The sequence below is a fragment of the Chiloscyllium punctatum genome, chromosome 38, assembly GCF_047496795.1.
Source record: "Chiloscyllium punctatum isolate Juve2018m chromosome 38, sChiPun1.3, whole genome shotgun sequence".
NCBI classification, from domain to species: domain Eukaryota; kingdom Metazoa; phylum Chordata; class Chondrichthyes; order Orectolobiformes; family Hemiscylliidae; genus Chiloscyllium; species Chiloscyllium punctatum.
In genome coordinates, this window is record NC_092776.1 from 15,160,110 (window position 1) to 15,183,666 (window position 23,557).

Below are 23,557 nucleotides of genomic sequence, written 5' to 3' on the forward strand. Positions count from 1 at the left end.
GCCCTCCCCTCCATCCCCATTCCCAGTTCACACCTCGCACTGTGGCTGCAATGTCCTCTTTCTGAATCAGCAAATATCGCGGACTTTCTGGGAACCAAGGAAGGAACAGCAGTTCAACCAGGGCTGGAGCCATGATCAGAGACAGCAAGAGAGGCCAGTCCTTCTCCTGTAGACAGTCACAGAAATGGAAGGGTGTGGGGTGTGGAAGAGAGAAGGAAGAAGGATGGAAAGGAGATGGATGGGAGTGGGGGAGTGTGGGGGGAGACAAGAAAGAGATGGACACAGAGAGACAGAGTCAGAAAAAGAGAGAGAGAAACAAAGAGTGCACAATGGACAGAACGAAAGAGATACAGAGAGACATGAACAGAGATAGACAGAGAGAGCAGAAGAGGAAGACTCAGAAATAAACACAGAGAGAACATAAAGAAAAGAGATGAACAAGGAGAGAGGGAGTTAAATAAAGAGGAATAGACAGAGGGAGAGAAAGAGAGAGAGAGAAAGGCAGAGAGACATGGAAAAAGAAGCAGAGAGAAAGAGAGGGAGAAAAACAGAGAGAAGCAGGGAATGAGGCAAAGAGAAGGGGAGAAGAAGAAAATAAGTCATACAAAGGAGAGAAAGCCAATGTGAATTTGTAACTGGAGAAACCTCTGCTTAGAAGTGAGCTCATTACCTAAACCAGTGTTCAGTTTGACCTAAATACAAGCACATACAAACCAGGGATGGGAGTGAGGTGGGGTTTGTGTATGTATGTACACCAGAGCCAAATACACAGACACTGCAGCATTTCTGTCAAAGGTCAAATATAATAGAGGATATGTAGATTGCAACAGATATACCAGGAGACAGGTAAACTGTAGAGAGTACACTGGGGTGGGGGAAAGATTTATATAAATCAGAGCAGGTGGGAAACACCGAGGTGCCCAAAACTGGGAAGGAATCCGTGGGAGCCGGTGTACCAGGGGTAATTTGATGGAAGATGTATAATTAAAATATATAATGTCATTTTTGGAAGAGATATTTTACCAAAGAGGCAGATGAATGTGGGTTATTTCTATTAAGTTTACTTTAAGAGTAAATTGAGTTCAGTGTCATTGTGAAACTGTGACCTTACTCTGGCATTGTTCAGAAAACAAGTAGCTATGGACCCCTGTGGTGTGTTAATGGAAAACTGTATGTACTGTGTTGGATTCCAAGGAGTGATCTTAGTTTAGAAAAACTAGAGATTGAAAGGTTTCAGGGCAATTGGGAAGGGAACTGACTGGGGTCAGAAGCTGGGACGGGAGTGGGGTGGAGTTTGTGTATGTGTGTACACCAGAGCTAAATACACAGGAAGGCAAGTACACTGCAGCATTTCTGTCAAAGGTCAAATATAATAGAGTATACATAGATTGCAGCAGGTATACAGGAGTTCAGGACAGTTCAGTGAAAACACAGTCACATTCTTAGTTGAAAAATTTAGTTGGTGCAGTTTCCAAAACAAGAGACTTTGGCTAGAAATCTATAAGTTATTAGAAGCTGAAAATCTCTCTCAGCTTTGTAGGTATTCATGTAAAAATAAATACACCATCATGTACAGAAAAGAAACTGGGAAGAAGCAGTTAACTGGAACACAAATTTCATTGTGAGATAATTTATAAAGGATTGCAGCTCCAGGCCAGAGACTGGACCAATAGTCGCACATCAACATTCTGTGCTCTCTTGTACACACTTTGTGACCCAGTGAGTAACAATCTTGTCTCTGAGTCTGTGGTATTTTAAACACAACTCCACACAGCATGGCACAGTACTGAGTACTGAAGATTTACTGCACTTTTGGAGGGTCGAAACAGAGGAAGCACTACACTGTCAAAGGCTCAGTACTGAGAGAATGCTGCACTGTTGGAGAGTAAACACTGAGGGAGTACTATATTGTCAAGGGCTTAGTACTGAGGAAGCACTGAATGCTAGGAGATCAGTACTGAGGGAATGCTGTACTGGCAGGAGTCAGTATGAGGAAATGTTGCACTATCACAGAATTAATACTGAGGGAGCATTGCACCATAAAAGGGTCAGTACTGAGGGAGTACTGCACTACTGGAGGGTCAGTACTGAGGGAGTACTGAACTGTCTGAGAGTCAGTACTGAAGAAGCACTGCTTTTTGTAAAGTCAAATATTGTGTCCGGTGACTAAAAACATGGTCAAAGAAGTAGGTTTTAAGATATAATTTTAAAGAAGAATGTGAAGTACTGAAGTGGAGAGCTGTGAGAAGAAAATTCCTCAGCTTGGATTCCAAACAATAGTTGGTATAGTCATTGGTCAAGATATTTATATTAGAGGAGCACAGATATCTTGGAGGACTATAGGGTTAGAGGAGATTACAGAGATTGGGAGGTATGAGGCCATGGAGGGATTTGCAAACAAGGATGAGAATTTTACATTGAGGCACTGTGGGAACTAATGGCCAGTTAGCCCCACAGTGACCACAGGGAAATGGAACCATGTGAGTGAGGTCACAGGCAGCCATTTTGGATGAGTTTAAGTAGTTTAAAGAGGAGGTGGTGGCATGGTGACAAGGTCACTTATCCAGTAACCCTGAACCCCAAGCTAATGTTCTGAAGACATTGGTTTGAATCATGCCATGGTAGAAGATGAAATTTGAATTGAAATTTAAACAAAAGTTAGCCTGATGGTGACCATTGTTGACTGCCATAAAAACCCACAAATTAATGCGCTCGAAGAAAGGAAAACTGCCAATCTTACCTGGTCTCATGACTCCAGACCCAGGCCAGCAATGTGGCTAGACAAGTTAAGCAAGTGGGAAAAAGCTTGGCAGTTGGAATATATGTGTGAAAATGTGAGGTTATGCTCTTTGTGAGGAAAATTAGAGTGGCTGGATATTAGTTAAAAGCAGAAAGTGACAGCAGATAAGAATTTTAGTCTTCAAGTATACATCATGTAAAGTTAATATGCAAGTTCAACAGGTAATGGGAAGGTAAAGAGTGAGTTGACTTTATTTCAAAGTGAATGAGTATAAAGTAGGAAAGGCTTGCTAATTAATTTACAGGGTAATAGTTAGACAATAACTGGAATACTGTGAATGGTTTTGAGCCTGTTAACTAAGGAAAGATATAATGGAATTAGAAACATTTCCAAAAAGCTTCACAATCTTTGTCCCGAGTATGTAGGGCTAACTTATGAGAAGAAGATTGGGCCTGTACTCACTAGAATTTAGAAAAATGAGAGGCGACCTTATTGAACATAAGTGATTCTTAGAGGACTTGACAGGATAGATGCAGAAGGATTGCTTCCCTTTGTGGGGGAGTTTAGGACTAATGGACACCATCTCAGGAAAAAGAGGTCACTTATATAAGACACAGGAAAAAATGAATTTCTTTTCTCAGAGGGGAATGAAAATGTGGGAGTCTTTACGACAGATAGTTGTCAAGTCTGGATCATTAAATATTTTCAAGGCTGAGATAGACAGATATTTAATCTCTGGACAGTTAGGGAGAGGCAAAAAAGTGCTGGCCTAGCCAGCAATGCTCGTATCACATGTAACATATATCTCACGGAAGAAGCAAACAATGCACAGGGATAGTCAAGTCTGGAAGTAACAAAGGTCTCGATGAGGGTTTCAGCAGCAGGTGATAAGAGGCAGGGACCAAATCAGGTGTCATGATGGAACTGAAAATAGCAGCATGTGGTGGTAGGGAACTTCGTGATGGCACAAAATCTTTGTTCAGAAATTCATTTGGCATCAATAAAGTTGGGAATAAAAACCATAAATTGCTGGCAAAACTCAGCAGGTCTGGCAGCATATGTGGGAAGAAAGCAAGAGTTTACATTTTGAGTCCAGTGACTCTTCACCACAACAAGGTTTTCAATGTACTGCTTTAGCCTCCAAGAGCTGGTTGGGAGAGGGATAGTGTCAAATTCGTTTCCGTGCGGTTGTGCCATCTAGCTCTTTGTCAGACTGAGATAATAGGTGAAGCAGTGCTCCCTGAAGCCATCCTCAAAACTAATTCAGATCAGCTGTCAGAGATTGAAAGGATTCAGTGTTTACCATGAGTACCTCAGAGGCAGACGCTGAATAAACTTGGGCTGGGGTGAGAGAGAAGGTGAGAGGTTTGACTTGGGTTCACAAGGCTTACCTTCCCCATCAACTCACTCAGTCCCAGCACTTGGGCTGCAAACACTCCCAGACAGATGAAGATAGTAGGTATTAAACCCAGGAATCCTCGCAGATTTTTGGGAGCAATTTCACCCAGATACATCGGAACCACACTGAGTGAAATACCTGGAGATAGCAAAAAATGGAGAAAGGTTTAGTCAGGAGCTGGTATCAGCAGTAAAGATACAACCTTTCAAAGCTATCAACCTGTCATTTCTAGAATCATCCTTATCCTTCTTCCTTCCTATTTTTCCCTCCTTCTTTCTATCTGAGCCACTCTCTGTCATTGTGCCTCTATCTATCTTCTCTCTTCCCGATTTAAAAGTCTCCTTCCTGTCTCGCTCGGTCTGTGAGCATCTTTCTCTGTTTCTCCCTCTATGTGTGCATTTCCTGCAATCCATCCCTCATTCCTGACTCCCCTGCTGTCTTCCCCTCTCCATCTCTCTGCCCACTCTCTCCCTGCCTCTCCGCCTCTGCTCCACGCACTCTTCACTCTCAATCTGTCCAAATCCCTCCCATTCTATCCCCTCTCAATCTGTGCCCTCCTCTCTCTCTCTCTCTCTGCCACCACACACCTCTCTGACTGACTCTATCACTCTCTGAACAGTTACCCCCAAGTGGGGCAGTGATGACTGAGTGAGCTGCAAATGACCTCATTACCTGAATGGATTCCAGTCAGGAAGCGTCCCAAGATGACCATTTCCGGGGAATGCAGTACTCGGCTGAATCCCATCAGAAGTCCGGCTACTAACATCAGGAGTGTACTGTACACAAGGGTGCCCTTCCTGTCAATCAATTGGAGAGATGTTTGTGGGAGACATGGTATCAATCATGACCTGCAAGATTTAATCCTCATGCAATTCTCAGGACAGCTGGTGTCCTTGCTTACCCTTCAGTTAAAAATCCATATTTTTATTTTATTTAAGTTTTTGTAGAATGACTCTTTGGAGGAGGAGAAGAAGAGTCTTTGGACTCCAACCATTAATTCTGCTTCTCACTCCGCAGACACTCCCAGAGCTGCTGACTTTGTCCTGCACTTTCTGCTTTTATTTCACCCTCTCCTCTCCCTCTCAGTTTCAACACCTTTTTTGGGAGAGAGATTGCCAAACTCCCACTCCCCTCAGTGTAAGGAAGAGATAACGGACTTCACCCCTGAGCAGCCTGGCTCGAATTTTAACTCCCAAGTTCTGAAACAGGTACTCCCTACCAATGCAATCAAATCTTTAATCACTCTGATTAGTTCATTTAGATTAGATTAGATTACTTACAGTGTGGAAACAGGCCCTTCGGCCTAACAAGTCCACACCACCCCGCCGAAGCGCAACCCACCCATGACCCTATATCTACCCCTTACCTAACACTACAGGCAATTTAGCATGGCCAATTCACCTGACCTGCACATCTTTGGACTGAGGGAGGAAACCGGAGCACCCGGAGGAAACCCACGCAGACATGGGGAGAATGTGCAAACTCCACACAGTCAGTCGCCTGAGGCAGGAATTGAACCCAGGTCTCTGGCGCTGTGAGGCAGCAGTGCTAACCACTGTGCCACCGTGCTGCCCCATTCCTTAATCTTTTCAACCCTGGTCCTTGAATACAGTCATTCTTTATTCAATGTGATAAGACATGATAGATCATTCCTTCTTCTCAACAATGTTAGGTTCTGCTTAGAGCAGACAGCAGGATTTCTCGTTGACGTGGGAGCTGCACCCTTCTACAGTGGTCCCCTGGCAAACAGTACAAAAGACTTCAGGTAGATCTCCCAGGCTGTGCGGAGTGAACTCAGTCTCAGCCTAAGCACGGTCTCACTCTGTGGGAAATGCACAACCATCAGGTTAGGAAATCAGCAAAGATCCCTCTTCTGAATCCTGTGACAATTTCAGGAGTTTGCATGAGAAAGAGAGAGAGAGAGAGAGTGAAAAAGGGAGAAATGAAAGACTGAGGGAGAATGAATAAGTGAGACAGTGAAAAACAGAACAAAAAGAAGAGTGATAAAATGTGAATAATTGAGACGGGCAAGAAATGAGAGACAGACTGAGAGGAAAATGGAAGAATGAGAGTCAGAAAAATGAGAATGAGGAAAAATAATGGAGAATAAAGGGAGAATGACAGGAAGACTACAAACAATCAGAGGCAAAGATGGGCCACTCAGCCTGTTGAACCTACTCCACCATTCAATAAGATCACAGCTGACCTTACTGTAACCTCAAAACCACATTCTCACCTATCCTGGTGACCTGTCACCCTGTTGCTTAACAAGAATCACTTCATCTCTGTCATAAAAATATCAAAGGACTCTGTTTCCACCACCTTTTCAGGACAGAATTCCAAAGACTCATGATCGAAGAAGTAGTTTTTAAAAGAAGGATCTTAAAAGAGGAAGGAGAAGTAGAGAGAAACAAGGTTTAGGGAAGGAATTCTCAGGCTGTGGGTTTAGAAAGCTGAAGTCATGGCCACCAATGGTGGAGTGTTGAAAACTGGGGTGTGTTAAGAGACCAGAATTAGAGGAACAGGGCAACCTGGAAGGTTTGTTGGCTGGAGGAGAAATAGGGAAGAGTGAGGTCCACATGAGATTTGAAAATGAAGAGGAGGAGGACTTTAAAAGCAAAACATTGTAGCCAATATAGGTCAGAGGGTATGGAGCAATTGGGGACTGGGGCTTGATGTGAGGAAAGACACAGGCAACAGAGTTTTCAATAAGATTATGGAGGGTGAGATGGGAGACGTTGGCCTGGAGTGTGTTGGAATAGTCAAGTCCAGAGGTAACAAAAAGAGAAATGAGGGCTTCAACAGCAGCAGAGCTGAGATAAGGACAGAGATGGGCGACGCTAATGATACTTACTGACCAAACCTTGCCACAAGCAGCCCGACGAGCAGAGAGCCAATCATCCCACCGACTGCAAACACCGAGACAGTTGCTGAATATAGCAGCACCAAGTGAGGGGTGGGTAAGGTCTGGTTGAATCGTTCCAGGAATGTGTCATTGTAGAAACCTTTAATATACTGGGAATAAATAATTCAATAGAGACACAGAACGATAGCAGGATTCAGCCCTTCAATTCTGCTCCATCATTTTAAATCATGGCTGATCACCTACCTCAATACCATTTTCACGCGCCATCTGCATATCCCTTGATGTCATCAGCACTTAGAAATCTATCAGTCTCTGTCTTGAACATACTCAGTGATTGAGCTTCCACAGACCTCAGGGATAGAGAATTCCAAAGATTCTACTGCCTGAGTGAAGATATTCTTCCTGATCTCAGTCTTTGCCCTTTATTTTGTGTTCCCTGGTTCTAGACATCCCCAGACAGAGGAAGCCATCTTTCTGAATCCACTCTGTCATGCCCTGTAAGACTTTTCTCAGTTTCTATGAGCCCATCTCTAATTTTTCTAAAATCCAGAGGCTCGGTCTCCTCAAGCTCTCTTCAGGGACAGTGTCACCATCCCAGGAATCAGTCTGGTGAATCTCCACTGCACTCCTTCTATGGCAGGTATATCTTTCCTCAGGTAAGGGATCCCAAACTGTGCACCTTATTCCAGGTACAGTATCACCAATGCTGTACACAACTGAAGCAGGACATCTTTATTCCTGTACTCAAACCCTCTTGTGGTAAAGGGCAACTTGCCTTTGTAACTGTTTGCTGCACCTGCATATTAGCTTTCAGTGATATATGAACAAGGACATGCAGATCCCTTTGGAAATCAACACTTCCCAGTCTCTCACAAATCACAGTATTTAAGAAATACTCTGTGTTGCCGTTTGCCTGACTACAGTGGATAACCTCAAACTTATCCATCTTCCATGTTCTTGCTCACTCACTCAGCCTGTCTAATTTCCCTTGAGCCTCTTTGCATCATCCTCACAATTCACATTTACATCCAAATCATTGGGTAAGGATTGTGAATAGCTGGGGCCCAGGCAGTGATCCTTGTGGTACCCAACTGGCCACAGCCTGCCAACCAGAGAATGACCCATTTATTCTTACTTTCTGTTTTCTATCTGTTGATTAATTCGCAATCCATGCCACTATATTCCCCCCAATTCCATGTGATCTAATATTGTTTACTAATCTCTGTGTAGGACCTTATCAAAAGCGTTCTGTAATTCTAACCACACCACATCCACAGGTTCCCCCTCATCCATTCTGCCAGTGGCTGAAAAAAACCTTCAACAGATTTGTCAAAGACAACTTCCTTTACAAAAGTGGTGGCTTTGCCTAATCAAATAACTATTTTCTAAGTTTTCAGTTATCACTTGTGATGCCAGGGCATGCAAGGCTTTGGACCAAGTGCACTAAAATATGATTAGAATACTTAGGTGGATTTTTTTGACCAGTTTGGGTGCCATGGGCTGAAGAGCCTTTTTCTGGGTTATAGATCTCTATGACTATATCATGCTTCATCACAGATTCTAGTATTTTCCCTCTTACTGATGTTAGGCTATCAGGTCTATAATTCCCTGTCTACTCTCCCCTTTCTTTCTTAAATAATGAGGTCAATATTTCAATGTTTAAACATTCCAAAATGTTTAGAACTTTGAAAGATGATCATGAATGCATCTGCTATCTCTATAGCTACATCTTCCAATACTCTGGGAAGTATATTTTGAGTGTCAGGAATTTGTTAATTTTTGGTCCCACTATTATGTTTAGTCCTAATTATTGTTACTAATAATTATTTCATTCAGTTCCTCATTCTCACTCCTTCCTTGGATCACTGTTATTTCTGGGAGATTTCTTTCATCTACCTTTGTGAAGATGACCACAAAGCTTCTCTGTCAGCTCCCTATTTCCCTTTATACATTCTCTTAAGTCTGTATGTAGTAGGTTCCATTTGTCTTTGCAAATCTTTTCTTTCTTATGTACACACAGACGTTTTTACAGTCTGTTTAAATGTTTCTTGCTGGTTTACATGAAAATCTATTCTCCCTTTATCAGTTTGTGTTCCTCATCTGCTGAATTTTAAAATATTCCCAATCCTCAGGTTTACTATTTTTCGACAAATTTATAAACCATCTCCTTTGATCTTTAATGTGATCTTTAACTTCCTTTGTTAGCCATGGTGACTTGTAATGAAAGTGAGTCTGTTATATTTTGTACTTTAAAGGAATATATGTTTGTTGTCCATCATGTATTAATATTTAAACTATTAACAATTGCCTGTCCATCATTAAATATTTTAATGTATTGTCCAGATCCAGTAACTTCTCCACAGTTACCTTTGTTTAGATTTAAGACCCTAGCTTCAGAATGAACAACATCATTTTAAAACTTAATAAAACATTCCAAATTATTATGTAATGAATCAAGAATAAAAGAGTTGAATGTTATTAAATGGATAAAGATAGCAGGAAGCTGCAGCACAGAGAGATTTGTTAGTCCTCAGCCAAAAAGGTAGGATGCAAGTGGTAGGCAAAGTAAATGGAATATTGATCTTTAATTCAATGGCGATGGAGCATAAAGATAGGGAAATCTTGCTAGAACTCAACAAGGCATTGGTTATACGACATCGAGTCATAAAGATGTACAGCACAGAAACAGACCCTTCAGTTCAACTTGTCTACACCTACCAGATATCCTCACCTAATCTAGCCCCATTTGCCAGCAATTGGCCCATATCCCTCCAAACCCTTCCTATTCACATACCCATCCAGATTCTTTTAAATGTTGCAATTGTAAGGGCCTCCACCACTTCCTCTGGCAGCACATTCCATACACGCACCACCTTCTGCGTGACAAAGTTGCTCCTTAGGTCCCTTTTATATCTTTCCCCTCTCACCCAAACCTAGTTCTGGATTCCCCTTCCCCAGGGAAAAGACCTTGTTTATTTATCCTATCCATGTCCCTCATGATTTTATAAACCTCTTAAGGTCACCCCTCAGCATCCGATGCTCCAGAGAAAATAGCCCCAGCCTATTCAGCCTCTCCCTATTGCTCAATACCTCCAATCCTGGCAACATCCTTGTAAATCTTTTCTGAACCCTTTCAAGTTTCACGACATCCTTCTGATAGGAGGGAAACCAGCATTGCATACAATATTCCAAAAATGGCCTAAACAATGTCCTGCACGGCGCAGCATGACCCCTTAACCCCTTTACTCAATGCTCTGACCAATAAAGGCAAGCATACCAAACACCTTCTTCACTATCCTATCTACCTGCAACTCCACTTTCAAGGAACTATGAACCTGCACTCCAGATCTCTTTGTTCAGCAACATTCCCAGGACCTTCCCATTAAATGTATAAGATATACCTTTCCAAAATGTAGCACCTCACATTTATCTAAATTAAACTCCATCTACCACTCTCAGCCCATTGACCCATCTGATCAAGATCCCGTTGTACTTTGAGGTAACTTTCTTCACTGTCCACTACACCTCCAATTTTGGTGTCATCTGCAAACTTACTAACTATACCTCCTATGTTTACATCCACGTCATTTTTATAAGTGACAAAAAGCAGTGGACCCAGCATCGATCCTTGTGGCACACCACTGGTCTCAGGCCTCCAGTCTGAAAAGCAACCCTCCACCATCACCCTCTGTCTTCTACCTTTGAGCCAGTTCTGTATCCAAACGGCTAGTTCTCCCTGTATGCCATGAGATCTAGCCTTGCTAACCAGTCTACCATGAGGAACCTTGTTCAACATCTTACTGAAGTCCAGGTACCTGGAATACAGTGAACAGCTTTGGTCCCTTTATCGCAGGAAGACTATACTGGAATTGGAGGCTGTTCAGAGAAGGTTCACTAAGCTGACACCAGGTATGGAGGGACTGTGTTATGAGAAGAGATTTTGTATCTTGCACCTGTACTCATTGGAATTCTGAAGAATGAGAGGCAACCTTATTGAAACATTGCTAGGGGATTCGATAGTGTAGATGTGGAGAGGTTGTTTGCCCTGTATGAATGTGTAGGACCAGAGGACATAATCCCAGACTAAGGGGTCATACAATTAAGACAGAGATGAGGAAGAATTTCTTCTTTCGGAGGGTAATGAATCTGTGGAATAGTTTATGACAGAGGCTGAGTCATTAAGTATATTCAAGACTGAGATAGACCTATTTTTAATTAGTAAGGGGACTGAGGCTTTTGGGGAAAAGGCAGTTGAGGGTTATCAGATCAGCCATGGTCTCACTGAATGGCAGAGCATGCTCCACGGGCTGAATGGCTTCCTTCTGCTCCTGTGTCTCATGGCCTTATTTTTTAAATTCTGCATTCCCACCCACCCACCCACCCCAATAATCCTGGATTTCTCTGCCTTGCAAGAATCTATCCATCTCCTCTTAGAAATTCTCAATGACCCCCACCTCCACTGTTTTCTGAGGAGGAAATGTCCAAAGTTGTACAACCTCCGAGGAAAAATATTTCCCCTAATCTCTGTCCCAAAAAGAATGATCCCTAATTTTAAAACAATTTCCCCTAATTCTAGACTCAGCCACAAGAGGAAACAACCTTTCCACACCCACCTTGTTAAGACCATTTATGATGTTACAAACTTCAGTTAAATCACCCCTCATTTTTCAAAAACTCCAGTGAAAATGAGCTCGGCCTGTCCAATATTAATGTCTGAGTAATTCTAGATCAAAATCCGAACATCCTTCCCAACAACATTGTGAATGCCTTCACCCTCCAAAGACTGCAAAGGTTCTAGAAGGCAGCTCCCACCACCTTCTCAAGTGCAATTCAGGTTTGGCTGTAAGTGAAAACAAAATATCGCAGAAAATCTAGAAATCTGAAATTCAGATGAGAAAATGCTGGAGAAACTCAGCCGTTGTGGCAGCATCTGTGGATACAATCAGTTATGACTCTTCCTCTGAGCTGGATTGCTGAACTGTTGGGTTTTGCTGGCAATATCTTTTTTATTACGGGCTATAAATGTTGGCCTAACCAGTGAGACCCACATGCCAGGAATTAAATTTTAACAACACTTACATTTCTCAACTTTAACAAACTGCCTCATTGAACCTGACAATCGCAGGGACCAACAGCTTTCACATAACACGTTTCTCCGGTATATGTACTTATCCAACATTTAACTCTCTGATCCCGAACTCAGCTCACCCCATTTGTCTCTGAAACCATAACCAACACCCACTTTCATCGCCACAGTGCCCACAATCTCCCATACAAATCTCCCATCCCCACACACCCTTCCAACCCACACAGCCTCCCACCCCCACAAACTCTCCTACCCTAATATACCATCTAACCCAGAACTTCTACAAACACTCCCACCCACACCATCCACCCCCAAATACCCTCTCATCCCCACAAATCTTGCCACTCACATACACACCCCATCTGCCACACCCTCCCACCTTCGCATGCCCTCCCAATCCTCGCACCCACCCACCCATCTATCAGCATCTCCTCCCAACTACACCCCACTCAAACTCCCCCTCCACCAGGTCTTAAATACATGGAGGCTGTGGGCAAATTCACCCCAAAAGTCTTCAAATAAAATTTAATCATGAAGGTCACCAGAGAGAAATTATACACTTTCATCCCACCCTACCACATTTGTTAAGTTTTGGGGAGCTGCTCCTCCAATCACAGATTGGTTCACAGTGAATTAACCAATCAGCAGTAAATGCAAGAGGAGAAACAGCCTGTAATAGGAGGAGCAGCTAGTAGTTGGGAAAGGGAACGTTTTGCCAGGAACTTAGCCAGTGATTCTGTGAAGCTTGTTGGGAGGTGTGTCTTCTGTCAGAAGCTGGGGATTTTGCTGGGAATTCTGCTGCTTTCGCCAAAGGCCATACCTTTTAGATGTCTGGTCATCTAAGGGGAGGGTTAAGAGTAAGAAGCTCCAAGACAGGTAGAGATAGGAGTGGAGGGAATGAGGCGCCTGAAAGTGGAATGGAGCAATGGAGGTGATAAAAGGAGTGTGGAGAGAGTGGCTCAAAGGAGATAGAACAGTTTTAAACCTCTCAAAAAAGAAATATTTACGCAACTGGGATCAAGGCAAACTTAACCATACGGCATAATAAACTAAATGCAAATATATGTTGAATATCTAGTTTAAGACTGTAAAGATTCAGAAGTTACCGTAGAGGAAAAATGTAGTGAATGCTGTTGTAATAAACACTGTGCCAATTATAAAATTTATTTCTGAGATTTAGATCTGTGATAGTAACTGCTTGGTTAGATTGTTCTAGCTTTATGCTTTTGTGGTGGAATTGCAATTAGCTATGACTGCACCAATCTGTGGAAGGTGTGCTTAGGGTGATGGCTATTTGTATGTAGATGTGGACAAAGTCAGATGACACCAGGTTATAGTCCAACAGGTTTATTTGAAATCACAAGCTTTCAGAGCGCTCTTTCATCAGGTGAAGTCACTTCACCTGACAGAGGAGCAGTATTCTGAAAGCCTGTGATTTCAATTAAACCTGTTGGACTATAACCTAGTGTCATGTGACTTCTGACTTTAACTAATGCCCATCTTATGGCAATTTTAATAGTAGGAAATGAATGCTTTCCTTCAGTGGTTGTGGGCTTAAATTTAATGGAGCATTGAGAATGTTGGCGAATTCTTCTAATTCAGCTTCTATCGGAGTCCAAATACCTCACTTGAAAATAAAACCCAAAGAAGAAACCATTATTATGGGCTGCACCAACTAATAAATGGATCAGTGAGATTGAAAAATTAGCCCCAAAAATAAAAAAGTAACCATTCAGAAATTCTCAAAAGGAGCCCTCGAAAGTAATCATTTTGGATGGCACGGTGGCTCAGTGCCTCACAGTGCCAGGGACCCGGGTTCAATTCCCGCCTCGGGCAACTGTCTGTGTGGAGTTTACACATTCTCCCCGTGTCTGTGTGGGTTTCCTCCTGGTGCTCCGGTTTCTTCCCACAGTCCAAAGATGTGCAATTAGGTGAATTGGCCATGCTAAATTGCCCGTAGTGTTAGGTGCATTAGTCAGGGGTGAATGTAGGGGAATGGGTCTGGGTAGGTTGCTTTTTTGGAGGGTCAGTGTGGACTTGTTGGACCAAGGGCCTGTATCCGCACTGTAGGGAATCTAATCTAAAAAAAAATTAGGCCCTGCCATAGAGCCATACTCTCCTTGTACCCGAATATGCCTTGCCACACTCCCTCCCATTCCCACATGATGTTGTACCTGTGCTGTGGTCCATCACAGCAATCCCGCTCAATTATGTTATCTCACCTCTGCCGGTGAGTTCACCACTGCTAAGTTATAGCCATAGGCCATGGAGGAACCAAAGGAAGTGAGGATGGATACTGCCAGGAGAGGCCACGTCAAGTGCTGTGTAAAGACAGAAAATAAAAGCAATGAGGTTAAAACATAATACTCCTGATGTTGATTGTCTCTGAGTATCATGAAGCTACTATGCAGATGGTCAGCACTGACAATGAAGAAAGGAAAGTTCTGTAGGTCCTTCCCTTTGTTTCATGTCTATGGGTCACAGGCAGAGCAAGGAAACAATAACCCATCGTATCACTTTTCAAATCATGCTAAAGTAACTAACTATTTACAGAATATGCTGCAAAATGTACAATATACATGGCTTTAGCTCAATGACCGGCTCTTGAATGCAGTAGTGAGTGTTTTGGTAGTGCTGTACATTTGGAGTGTCAATACTAAGGGAGGGTTGCACTATCAGAGGGTCAGTACAGAGGAAGTGCTGCACTGTCAGAGGGTCAGTACTGAGGGAGTTCTGTACTGTCGGAGGGTCAGTACTGAGGGAGTGCTGCACTGTCAGAGGGTCAGTACTGAGGGAAAGCTGTCCCATCGGAAGGGTAGCAGTGGGATAGTGATGCAATGCTCTGCACTTGATTGTCTATCCTGAAAAGTATCACTGATGTCTGCCTGCTATCTTGAGGTAGGTGTATCAGATTGCAAGGCCACTTTCAAGAAGTGTATGTGAGAGCAGAGATCTCAGTTCTGGGGCCAATCGACCTCCCTGAGCCAACATCTGTATAGAATGAGCATGTGACGAGACAGGTCACTTTGGAGAGGAGAGCTTTGGAGAGCTGTATTTGAGAGCCCTTTATGCAGTATAAGGGAAAGAGAGTTACAGATTAGATTACATTAGATTCCCTACAGTATGGAAACAGGCCCTTTGGCCAACAAGTACATACCGACCCTCTGAAGAGTAACTCACCCAGACCCATTCCCCTACCCTATATTTACGCCTGACTAATGCACCTAACACTACAGGCAATTTAACATGGCCAATTTAACATGCACATCTTTTGGATTGTGAGAGGAAACCAGAGCACCCGGAGGAAATCCAGGCAGACACGGGGAGAATGTGCAAACCCCACACAGACAGTCACCCGGGGCCCTGGTGTTGTGAGGCAGCAGTGCCACCCCCAGAATATTAAGAGCCTTACTTGGTGATAAATAGCCTCAGGAACAGTGTACATGCAGGCACCCACAGCCTGAGATACTCCTGACTGGTACCTCACTGTAGCATGTAGCAATTATGGGCTTAAAGCACAACATAATGCAGTGAGGTATTGGCTGATTTAGTGCACGTGGAATCACAGCCTGGCAGAGCATTTGATACATTTGAGATTGAGAAGGGATTTGAAATGAAAAGAGCAGAAGTTGAGTTTAAGATTGCAGGGCAGTGCCAAGAAGAACCCACACAATGAGCGGGGAATTGTTTACAGAAACTGGAAGTCTTGCTACAGAGAGAGCAGAATATGCTTACCTAGTGTTATGTAGTTTATGACACAGTCCCATCCTCTAGACTGTATTATATAGTCCGTAACTCCCTTTGACTTCTCCATTATTCTATACAGAATGTATCCCCTAACACCTATTACCAAACACATGCAGACTACATCATTTTTACTGCCTCCTATAACACGTGGTTAGGGTGAAGTAAATTCTCAAGGAGAGGAACGGGGAAATAAAGAAGAAAATGCTGAAACAGTTGAAGAAGCAGCAGAGAAGAAGATAAATAAATGGAGACAATGAGAAAGGGAGAGAGGGAAAAGCCAATGGACAGAGAGAGATGCGAACACACTTAAATAGGGAGGAAGATGATGAGAGAAATAGAAACAGAGAGAAACAGCGAAGAATGAGAAAATAAACAGAGGAATTGAATGAGGGGCATACAGTAAAAGAGAGAGAAATGGGGTGAGAATATGTGGAGAGAAAGACTGAAGAAGTTCAAAATTTCTTAAATTATTGTTTGCAAATGAAGAATGAATTTGCTTAAAAAGAGCGAGAGATTGATGGAACAGAAAAGAAACAGATTTTCACAGATTTAGAATTTACTGTAGGAGACTTTAAAATACTAATAAGGAAGAGATGTGAAAGGTGTGTTTGTGTGTATGTACGTGTCCTATTCATATATCCATCTAGATGCCTGTTAAATGTTCTCTGACAGTTCATTTCATACATCCACCATCTTCTAGGTGAAAATGTTGCTCATTAGATCCCTTTTAAATCTTTCCCCTGTCACCTTAAACCTATGCCCTCTAGTTTTGGACTCTTAACCTGGGCAAAAGACTTTAGCTATTCATCCTATCTATGAAGTTAAAAATCACACAACACCAGGTTATAGTCCAACAGGTTTAATTGGAAGCACACTAGCTTTCGGAGCGACGCTCCTTCATCAGGTGATTGTTCCTTCATCAGGTGATAGTCTATCACCTGATGAAGGAGCGTCGCTCCGAAAGCTAGTGTGCTTCCAATTAAACCTGTTGGACTATAACCTGGTGTTGTGTGATTTTTAACTTTGTACACCCCAGTCCAACACTGGCATCTCCAAGTTATGACATCCTATCTATGTCAGTCATGATTTTATAAATTTCTAAAAGGTCACCCCTCAGCCCTCAATGCTTTATGGAAAACACTTCAGCCCTGGCAACATCTTTGTAAATCTTTTCTGAATTCTTTCTAGTTATGTTTGCACGCAAAGGTTAGTGAAAACACACTGTATCCATGTTTGCATATCTTTGCTCAGCACAAGACAGTATCACCTTAAAATTTGAGCAAGGTAATTCAGGGGTGGTTTCAGGAAGTACTTCCTCACACAATGGGGAGTGGAAATCTGAAAGTCTACTCAAAAAGCTGACAAAGTCAGGGATCAGTTGAAAGTGGAAATTGATGTTTGTTGGGAAGGAGCATTCCGAGTTCTGGAACGCAGGTGAGTTTTAGTATTTGGATCCATATCAGCTGCACACTAAATGAATAAGAGAACAAGCTTGAGGGTCTGAATGTCCTCCTGCTGTTCTTGTATTCAGAAACTGAGGAATTGCTAGTTAGTTAAGTACACAGTCTTTAAATCTGTACCCTGAGAGGAGAAATGAAATCACCCACTTCCTCTCTCCCCTGTCTGATGCATTCTCACAAGGTTGATAGTCACTGCTGGGTATACATTGAGACAAAAAAATGTAATTATCTGATTTCCAATTCCAAACTATTTCCTTCCAATGCTTTACAGATTTAGCATCAGAGTTTACAAGAGACTCTTTCTTTTATTACAGATGAATGTACACAGAGCAAACTAACAGCAGCTTCATCGTGGAGAGGATTACTTATTGATTCTGGAACAGGGCAAGACAGTGAATAATCCCTGGGTGAGGGAGTGGGAGAAGAATGCATACATATGGGACAGAGAGAGACAGAAACTAACAGAAACAGGAATCAGAAAAAGACAATGAAAGATGCAAAACTTACATTTCTATAGTGACTATATGACCACTCAGTATTTTGTCAAACGTAGGCACAGTTGGGAGCTAGAAATCAGAGGAGCCAGAATATGCACTGCATAATCCCACAAATAACAATCCAACTAACTTTGTGGTGTTTACTGAGAGAAAAGTATTGGCCAGGATATGAGGGAGAACTTCCTTGTTATAATTTACAATATTGGATTTGAATCTTTTATTCCCACCTGAGGGGACTGGTAAATTTAAGTATCAGGTGACTGTGTGGAGTTTGCATATTCTCCCTATGTCTGCGTGGGTTTCCTCCAGGTGCTCCAGTTTGCTCCCACAGTCCAAAGATGTGCAGGTCAGGTGGATTGGCCATGCTAAATTGTACATAGTGTCAAAGGATGTACAGGCTACGTGGATTAGCCATGGGGAATGCAGGGTTACAGGGATAGGGTAGGGGGTGAGTGTAGGTGGAATACTGTTTGGAATTTGGGCTAAATGGCCTGCTTCCACACTGTAGGGATTCTATGAAGTGAAGTCTCCCACCCCACCCCACACATCCTGAGGGACTGGAAAAGAAGAAGAAAGACTGTGGTGGGACATCAATTGCATGGGATCTACAATAAACAGAAGCAGCCTGAATATAACACAACAGGGCAGGAGAACATAGGGAAACAACTAAGTAAGGGAGAAATTGATGTTGAAGGAATAAATGTGATTGAATGGTAGCCTAAAAAGATATTTAAAATGCAAAAGGAAGTGAAATCTTATTTACTATAAGTTGAAATGTCTATGTAGCAATGCGCACAGAATCCTTACAAAAGCAAGATGCTAGAGTGTTGAGACAGAGTAGGAATTATAGAGACACAATAATAGAAAATTAAGCATTGCAGAATAACATATATAGAAAAGACAGAGGTAGAAAAAGGGGAGTCGGTGTAGCTGTTGCATATTCTGCATAACATGATGACAGAAAAGAGAAACAGCTATCAGTGAGACAGAAGTAAAATGCATAAGAATAGATATAAAAGATGATAAAGGATCGATCACATGAATGGGCACAGCCTGGAGACCGATGAAGGGCTGTTGCCCGAAACGTCGATTTTCCTGCTCTTTGGATGCTGCCTGACCTGCTGTGCTTTTCCAGCACCACACTCTCGACCCCACAGCCTACAGACCACCTAATAGTGGAAGGGATGTGGAGGAAAAAGAAATGTAGACAAATAATGGAATAAAGTAAAGAAAGGTAGAATATTAATCGCAGGGGAATTCAACTTCCTGAAAGTAATTGGACAGAAGAGTTAAGTAAAGGCAATAAGGAAATAGAGATCCACGATTACTTCCTAACCCAATGTATGAACTGAACAAGAGAAGATTCGCTATTGGCTAGTAATGGAGAATTAATCAGAACAGGTAAAAGCAGTAAAACTCAGGGAACACTTAGTGACCACAATACAATAAACTTTAGGGTGATAATTGAGAAGGGCGTAAGTATGACGAAAACGAACAGGTAAACAGATTAGAAAAGATGGCTTTTATGATCATACGAATAGAATTTGGGAAAACAAAATAGGCAGCAATATTGAGAAATAACCAGGTAGAGCAACAATGGAAAATATACATAATGGTGTTCAATAGAGCTCGACTAAAGAAAAGAACAAGCTAAACACTAGTGAGATTCAGTGGATGCACAAAGACATGGGAACAGCTGAGAGATAGGGAAGAAACACACACCTAAAAATATAGATAGCAAAGGAGTGCAGAATAAGAGAGAATACAAAGTTATTTGGGAGGGAAGGAAGCAAAAATTATGAAAGCAAAGAGGAATGTGAAAGCTAAATTATCAAGGAAATTTCCATAACGTAGTCACGCGTTTGAGTCCATCAGTTAAAAAAGAAAGCCTTTTATAATCTATTAAGAGATTAGGCAAGATATTACCACAGATAATGATAGACAGATGACAGAATAATTCAATAATTATTTTGCTTCAGTATTTACCAGGTACAAGTAAACTGACACTGAATAATGAGATGAGCAAGGCACTAAGTACATATAGATTTTTTAAAAGTTAGGATATATTGAATAAACAAAATAGATTGATGAATATAGTCAGCAGATATGAAATCAGGGGACAAGTGGCAGAGGGATTACTGAGACAGAAAGCAGAGACTGGGAGTGAAGGGTAGTTACTCAGAGTTGCAACGGGTGATGGGACATGGTGTTCAACAAGGATTAGTGCTGGGACCATTGTGTTTACAATTTACATTAATGATTTATACTTTGGAATCAGAAAGAAAATTTCTAAATTTGTGAATAACACAAGATTTGGAAGACCAGATTAATAAAGTTCCCCTCCAAGCCAAACAGCATCCTGACTTAGAAATATATCACCGCCCCTTCGGTGTCACTGGAACTCCTTCCCTAGGTGGGTGTACCTATCAAATGGACTGAAGCAGTTTAAGAAGACAGCTCACCACCACCTTTTCAATGACAACTAGGGATGAACAATAAAGGCTGGCCCAGCCAGTGACATCCATTTCCCCTGAATGAATAAAGAAAAACTGAGGAGGATGGCAACAAATTACAGAAACTTCATAAACCAGCAGATTGGGTAAATAATTGGCAAATGAATTTTAACAACAATAATTATGAGGTTGTTTATTTTGGAAGGAAGAATAGGGAGGTCATTTATTTAGATGGTCTGAGTCTGTATGAGGTAAAGAAGCAAAGGGATCTCAGAATAGCCAAGGCCCAGGCCCGCAGCCAAGCCCAGGGACCTGAAGGAGAAGAGAAGCAGTCTCGACCCTGGGTGGTGGTCTTTCAGGGGGGCAGTCTCCTTGTGTGGTGGTCTCCCAGTGTATCGGTCTCCCAATGTGGCAGTCTTGTTCCTGTGTGGAACTCTTCTTTGACAGAGGCCTCTGGCCCAGTATCTAGTGGCTTGAAGTTTTCAGGGTATTCTCTTGTTCTGAAATCTGCTTTCTCTAATTTCAGAAGCAGTTAACTCAACTGTGATGAACTTAATTTAAATGAACTTAATAATTTAAAAAGTAAAATTAAGACTATGTATGACATCTATCATTGATGTCGTGGGACGACTTATAAAACTTTTCAGCATACTTTTCACAGCAGTATGGTCAAAATACAGTCATACAATCACAGAGGCATACAACATGGAAACAGACCTTTTGGTCCAACCAGTTAATGCTGACCATAATCCCAAACTAGACTAGTCCCACCTGCCTGCGCTTGGCCCATATCCTTGGCCCACGTACAGGACTTATCTAAATGTCTTTTAAATGTTGTAACTGTACCACCACATCCTCTGGAAGTTCATTCCACAAATGAACAATTATCTGTATAAAAACATTTCTCCTCATGTCTTTTTAAAATCTTTCTCTTCTCACCTTATAAATATGCCCCATAGTCATGAAATTTCCCATCCGAGGGAAAGGACATCTGCCATTCACCTCATCCAAACTCCTCATGATTTTACAAACATGGAACATAGAACATTACAGCACAGTACAAGTACCTCGGCCCTTGATGTTGCGCTGACCTGTAAAACCAATCTGAAGCCCATCAAACCTACACTATTCCATTATCATCCATACATTTATCTAATGACCATTTAAACGCCTTTAAAGTTGGTGAGTCTACTATTGTTGCAGGCTGGGCATTCCACAACCTTACTACCCTTTGAGTAAAGAACCTACCTCTGACATCTGTACTACATCTATCATCCCTCAATTTAAAGTTATGTACCCTCGTGTTAACCATTGCCATCTGAGGAAAAAGGCTCTCACTGTCCATCCTATCATCTTGTATGTCTCTAATAAGTCATCTCTTAACCTTCTTCTCTCTAAAGAAAACAGCCTCGAGTCCCTCAGCCTTTCCTCATAAGGCCTTATCTCCATAAAAGGCAACATCCGAGTAAACCTCCTCTGCACAGTTTCCAATGCTTCCATATCCTTCCTATAATGTAGCAACCAGAAGTGCTATACAATACTCCAAGTGTGGCTGCACCAGAGTTTTGTACAGCTGCAACATGACCTCATGGATTCAAAACTGAATCCCTCTACCAATAAAAGCTAACACACCATACGTCTTCTTAACAATGTTATCAACCTGGGTAGCAACTTTCAGGGATCTATGCACATAGACAACAAGATCTCTCTGCTCATCCACACTATCAAGAATCTTACCATTAGTCCAGTACTCTGTTTTCCTGTTATTCCTTCCAAAGTGAATCATCTCACACCTTTCTACATTAAACTCCATTTTCCACCTCTCAGCTCAGCTCTTGCACCTTATCTGTCTCCCTCTGTAACCTGCAATATCCTGCTGCACTGTGCACACCTCCATTAACTTTGAACACCAACTCATTTATGATCATCTCCTTTGAGATCCAGGGATGAAGTCCATTTGAATCCATAGTCTTGTCAGCTCACAGCTCCATTAGTTTGGTTGGTACTCTTCCCTTGGGACTGTAATTTTGCCAAGTTTCTCTCTCCCATTATATCACCGGAATGTTTTTTGTATCCTCTATAGTGAAGACAGAAAAAAAAATTGTTTTTATATTTAATTTCCTTATTATCTACTATCAACTCCCTATTTTCACTCTGTAAGGACCAATGCTCAATTGACTTACTCTTTTCCTTTCTAAATCCCAAACTCTTATGGGGAGCGGGCAGGAAAGTGGAGTTGAGTCTGAGATGAGGTCAGCCATGGTTGCATGAAATGGTGGAGCTCAAGGGGCTGAATTGTCTACTCCTATTCATATGCCACCCATTATGTGGTTCAACAACAAAAACTTGCATTGATAAAATGCTTCTAACTTACTGAAAATGTTCAAAGGCATTTCACATTGGTGTTTCGGAAATAAAATGTGCTACTGAGGTGCCACATTTGGTGATTGAGCATTTTGAGGAATGGGGTTGTGATGAGGTTTAGGGAGGGAATTACAAGACCCAGATAGCAGATAGCATAGCTATCACTGAAGGCTTAGCTAAAATCAGGAATGCACATCAGGGCAGAGTGGAAGATTTCAGATAACTCCGAGGAATATAGAGCTGAAGAAAGTTATGGGGAGGGGGTGAGGCAATAGAGGAATCTGATGAGATGATATGAGAATTTAAGAACTTTCCTTTAAGAAGTGCCTTAAAATCTAACTCTTTGACCAAGCCTTTGGTCACCTATCTCAGTATCTCCATATGTGGCTCTGCTGAGTTTTGTTTAAAGCGTCTTAGGATGTTTTACAACAGCAAAAGCACTAAAAAAAAAAGTAAGATGCTGTTTGAAAACTTCACATAGAAAAAGAAATGATTATGATTGAATGTTGAGCAGGCTTAAGGAGCTGAGAGTTACTGTGACTGGTTGAATTGCTGGTTGATATTTACATCTGAAGGCTGAAGCATGAAGCAGTGTCTACCAGAAGATAATCTGAGTGAGGGAGCTGCAAGACACCGAGAGGCAGAACAGTGGCACATGTGAAAAGCAGAGCGTAAAAGTGGAGAAGAAAGAAAGACATATGCATCACTCCATCATCCCCTCGATGCAGATGTTTGATTCACTGATCAGCCATTGTGGGTTTAAGATTCAGTACTTATGGTTGAATCTGGTGACTGTAGAGGAGTCACTCTCCAGCCCTGAGGATGTGATGAGACTAAGTGAAATATTAATCCAAGTTTCAGATAGTTCCCTCCCTCCTTTCCACAAGGAATTCTAGGGTGTATCCCATCTGGTCCAGGCTCCCTGTAGTCATTTTGTGCTTTCAG

The 23,557-nt window shown here is 42.0% G+C and overlaps 1 protein-coding gene across 1 annotated transcript in view; it reads right to left on the bottom strand.

Annotated features, from left to right (window-relative positions):
- LOC140463377 (solute carrier family 2, facilitated glucose transporter member 5-like) overlaps positions 1 to 23,557 on the bottom strand; it is a 56,257-nt gene that overhangs the window by 19,731 nt on the left and 12,969 nt on the right. Inside the window, exons 4-8 of the mRNA XM_072557242.1 lie at positions 14,314 to 14,412; positions 6,994 to 7,154; positions 4,812 to 4,936; positions 4,132 to 4,277; positions 34 to 166 (exon numbers count right to left, since the gene is read on the bottom strand). Of these exons, the coding sequence (XP_072413343.1) occupies positions 34 to 166; positions 4,132 to 4,277; positions 4,812 to 4,936; positions 6,994 to 7,154; positions 14,314 to 14,412 (664 nt within the window). The remainder of the gene's footprint in view (positions 1 to 33; positions 167 to 4,131; positions 4,278 to 4,811; positions 4,937 to 6,993; positions 7,155 to 14,313; positions 14,413 to 23,557) is intronic.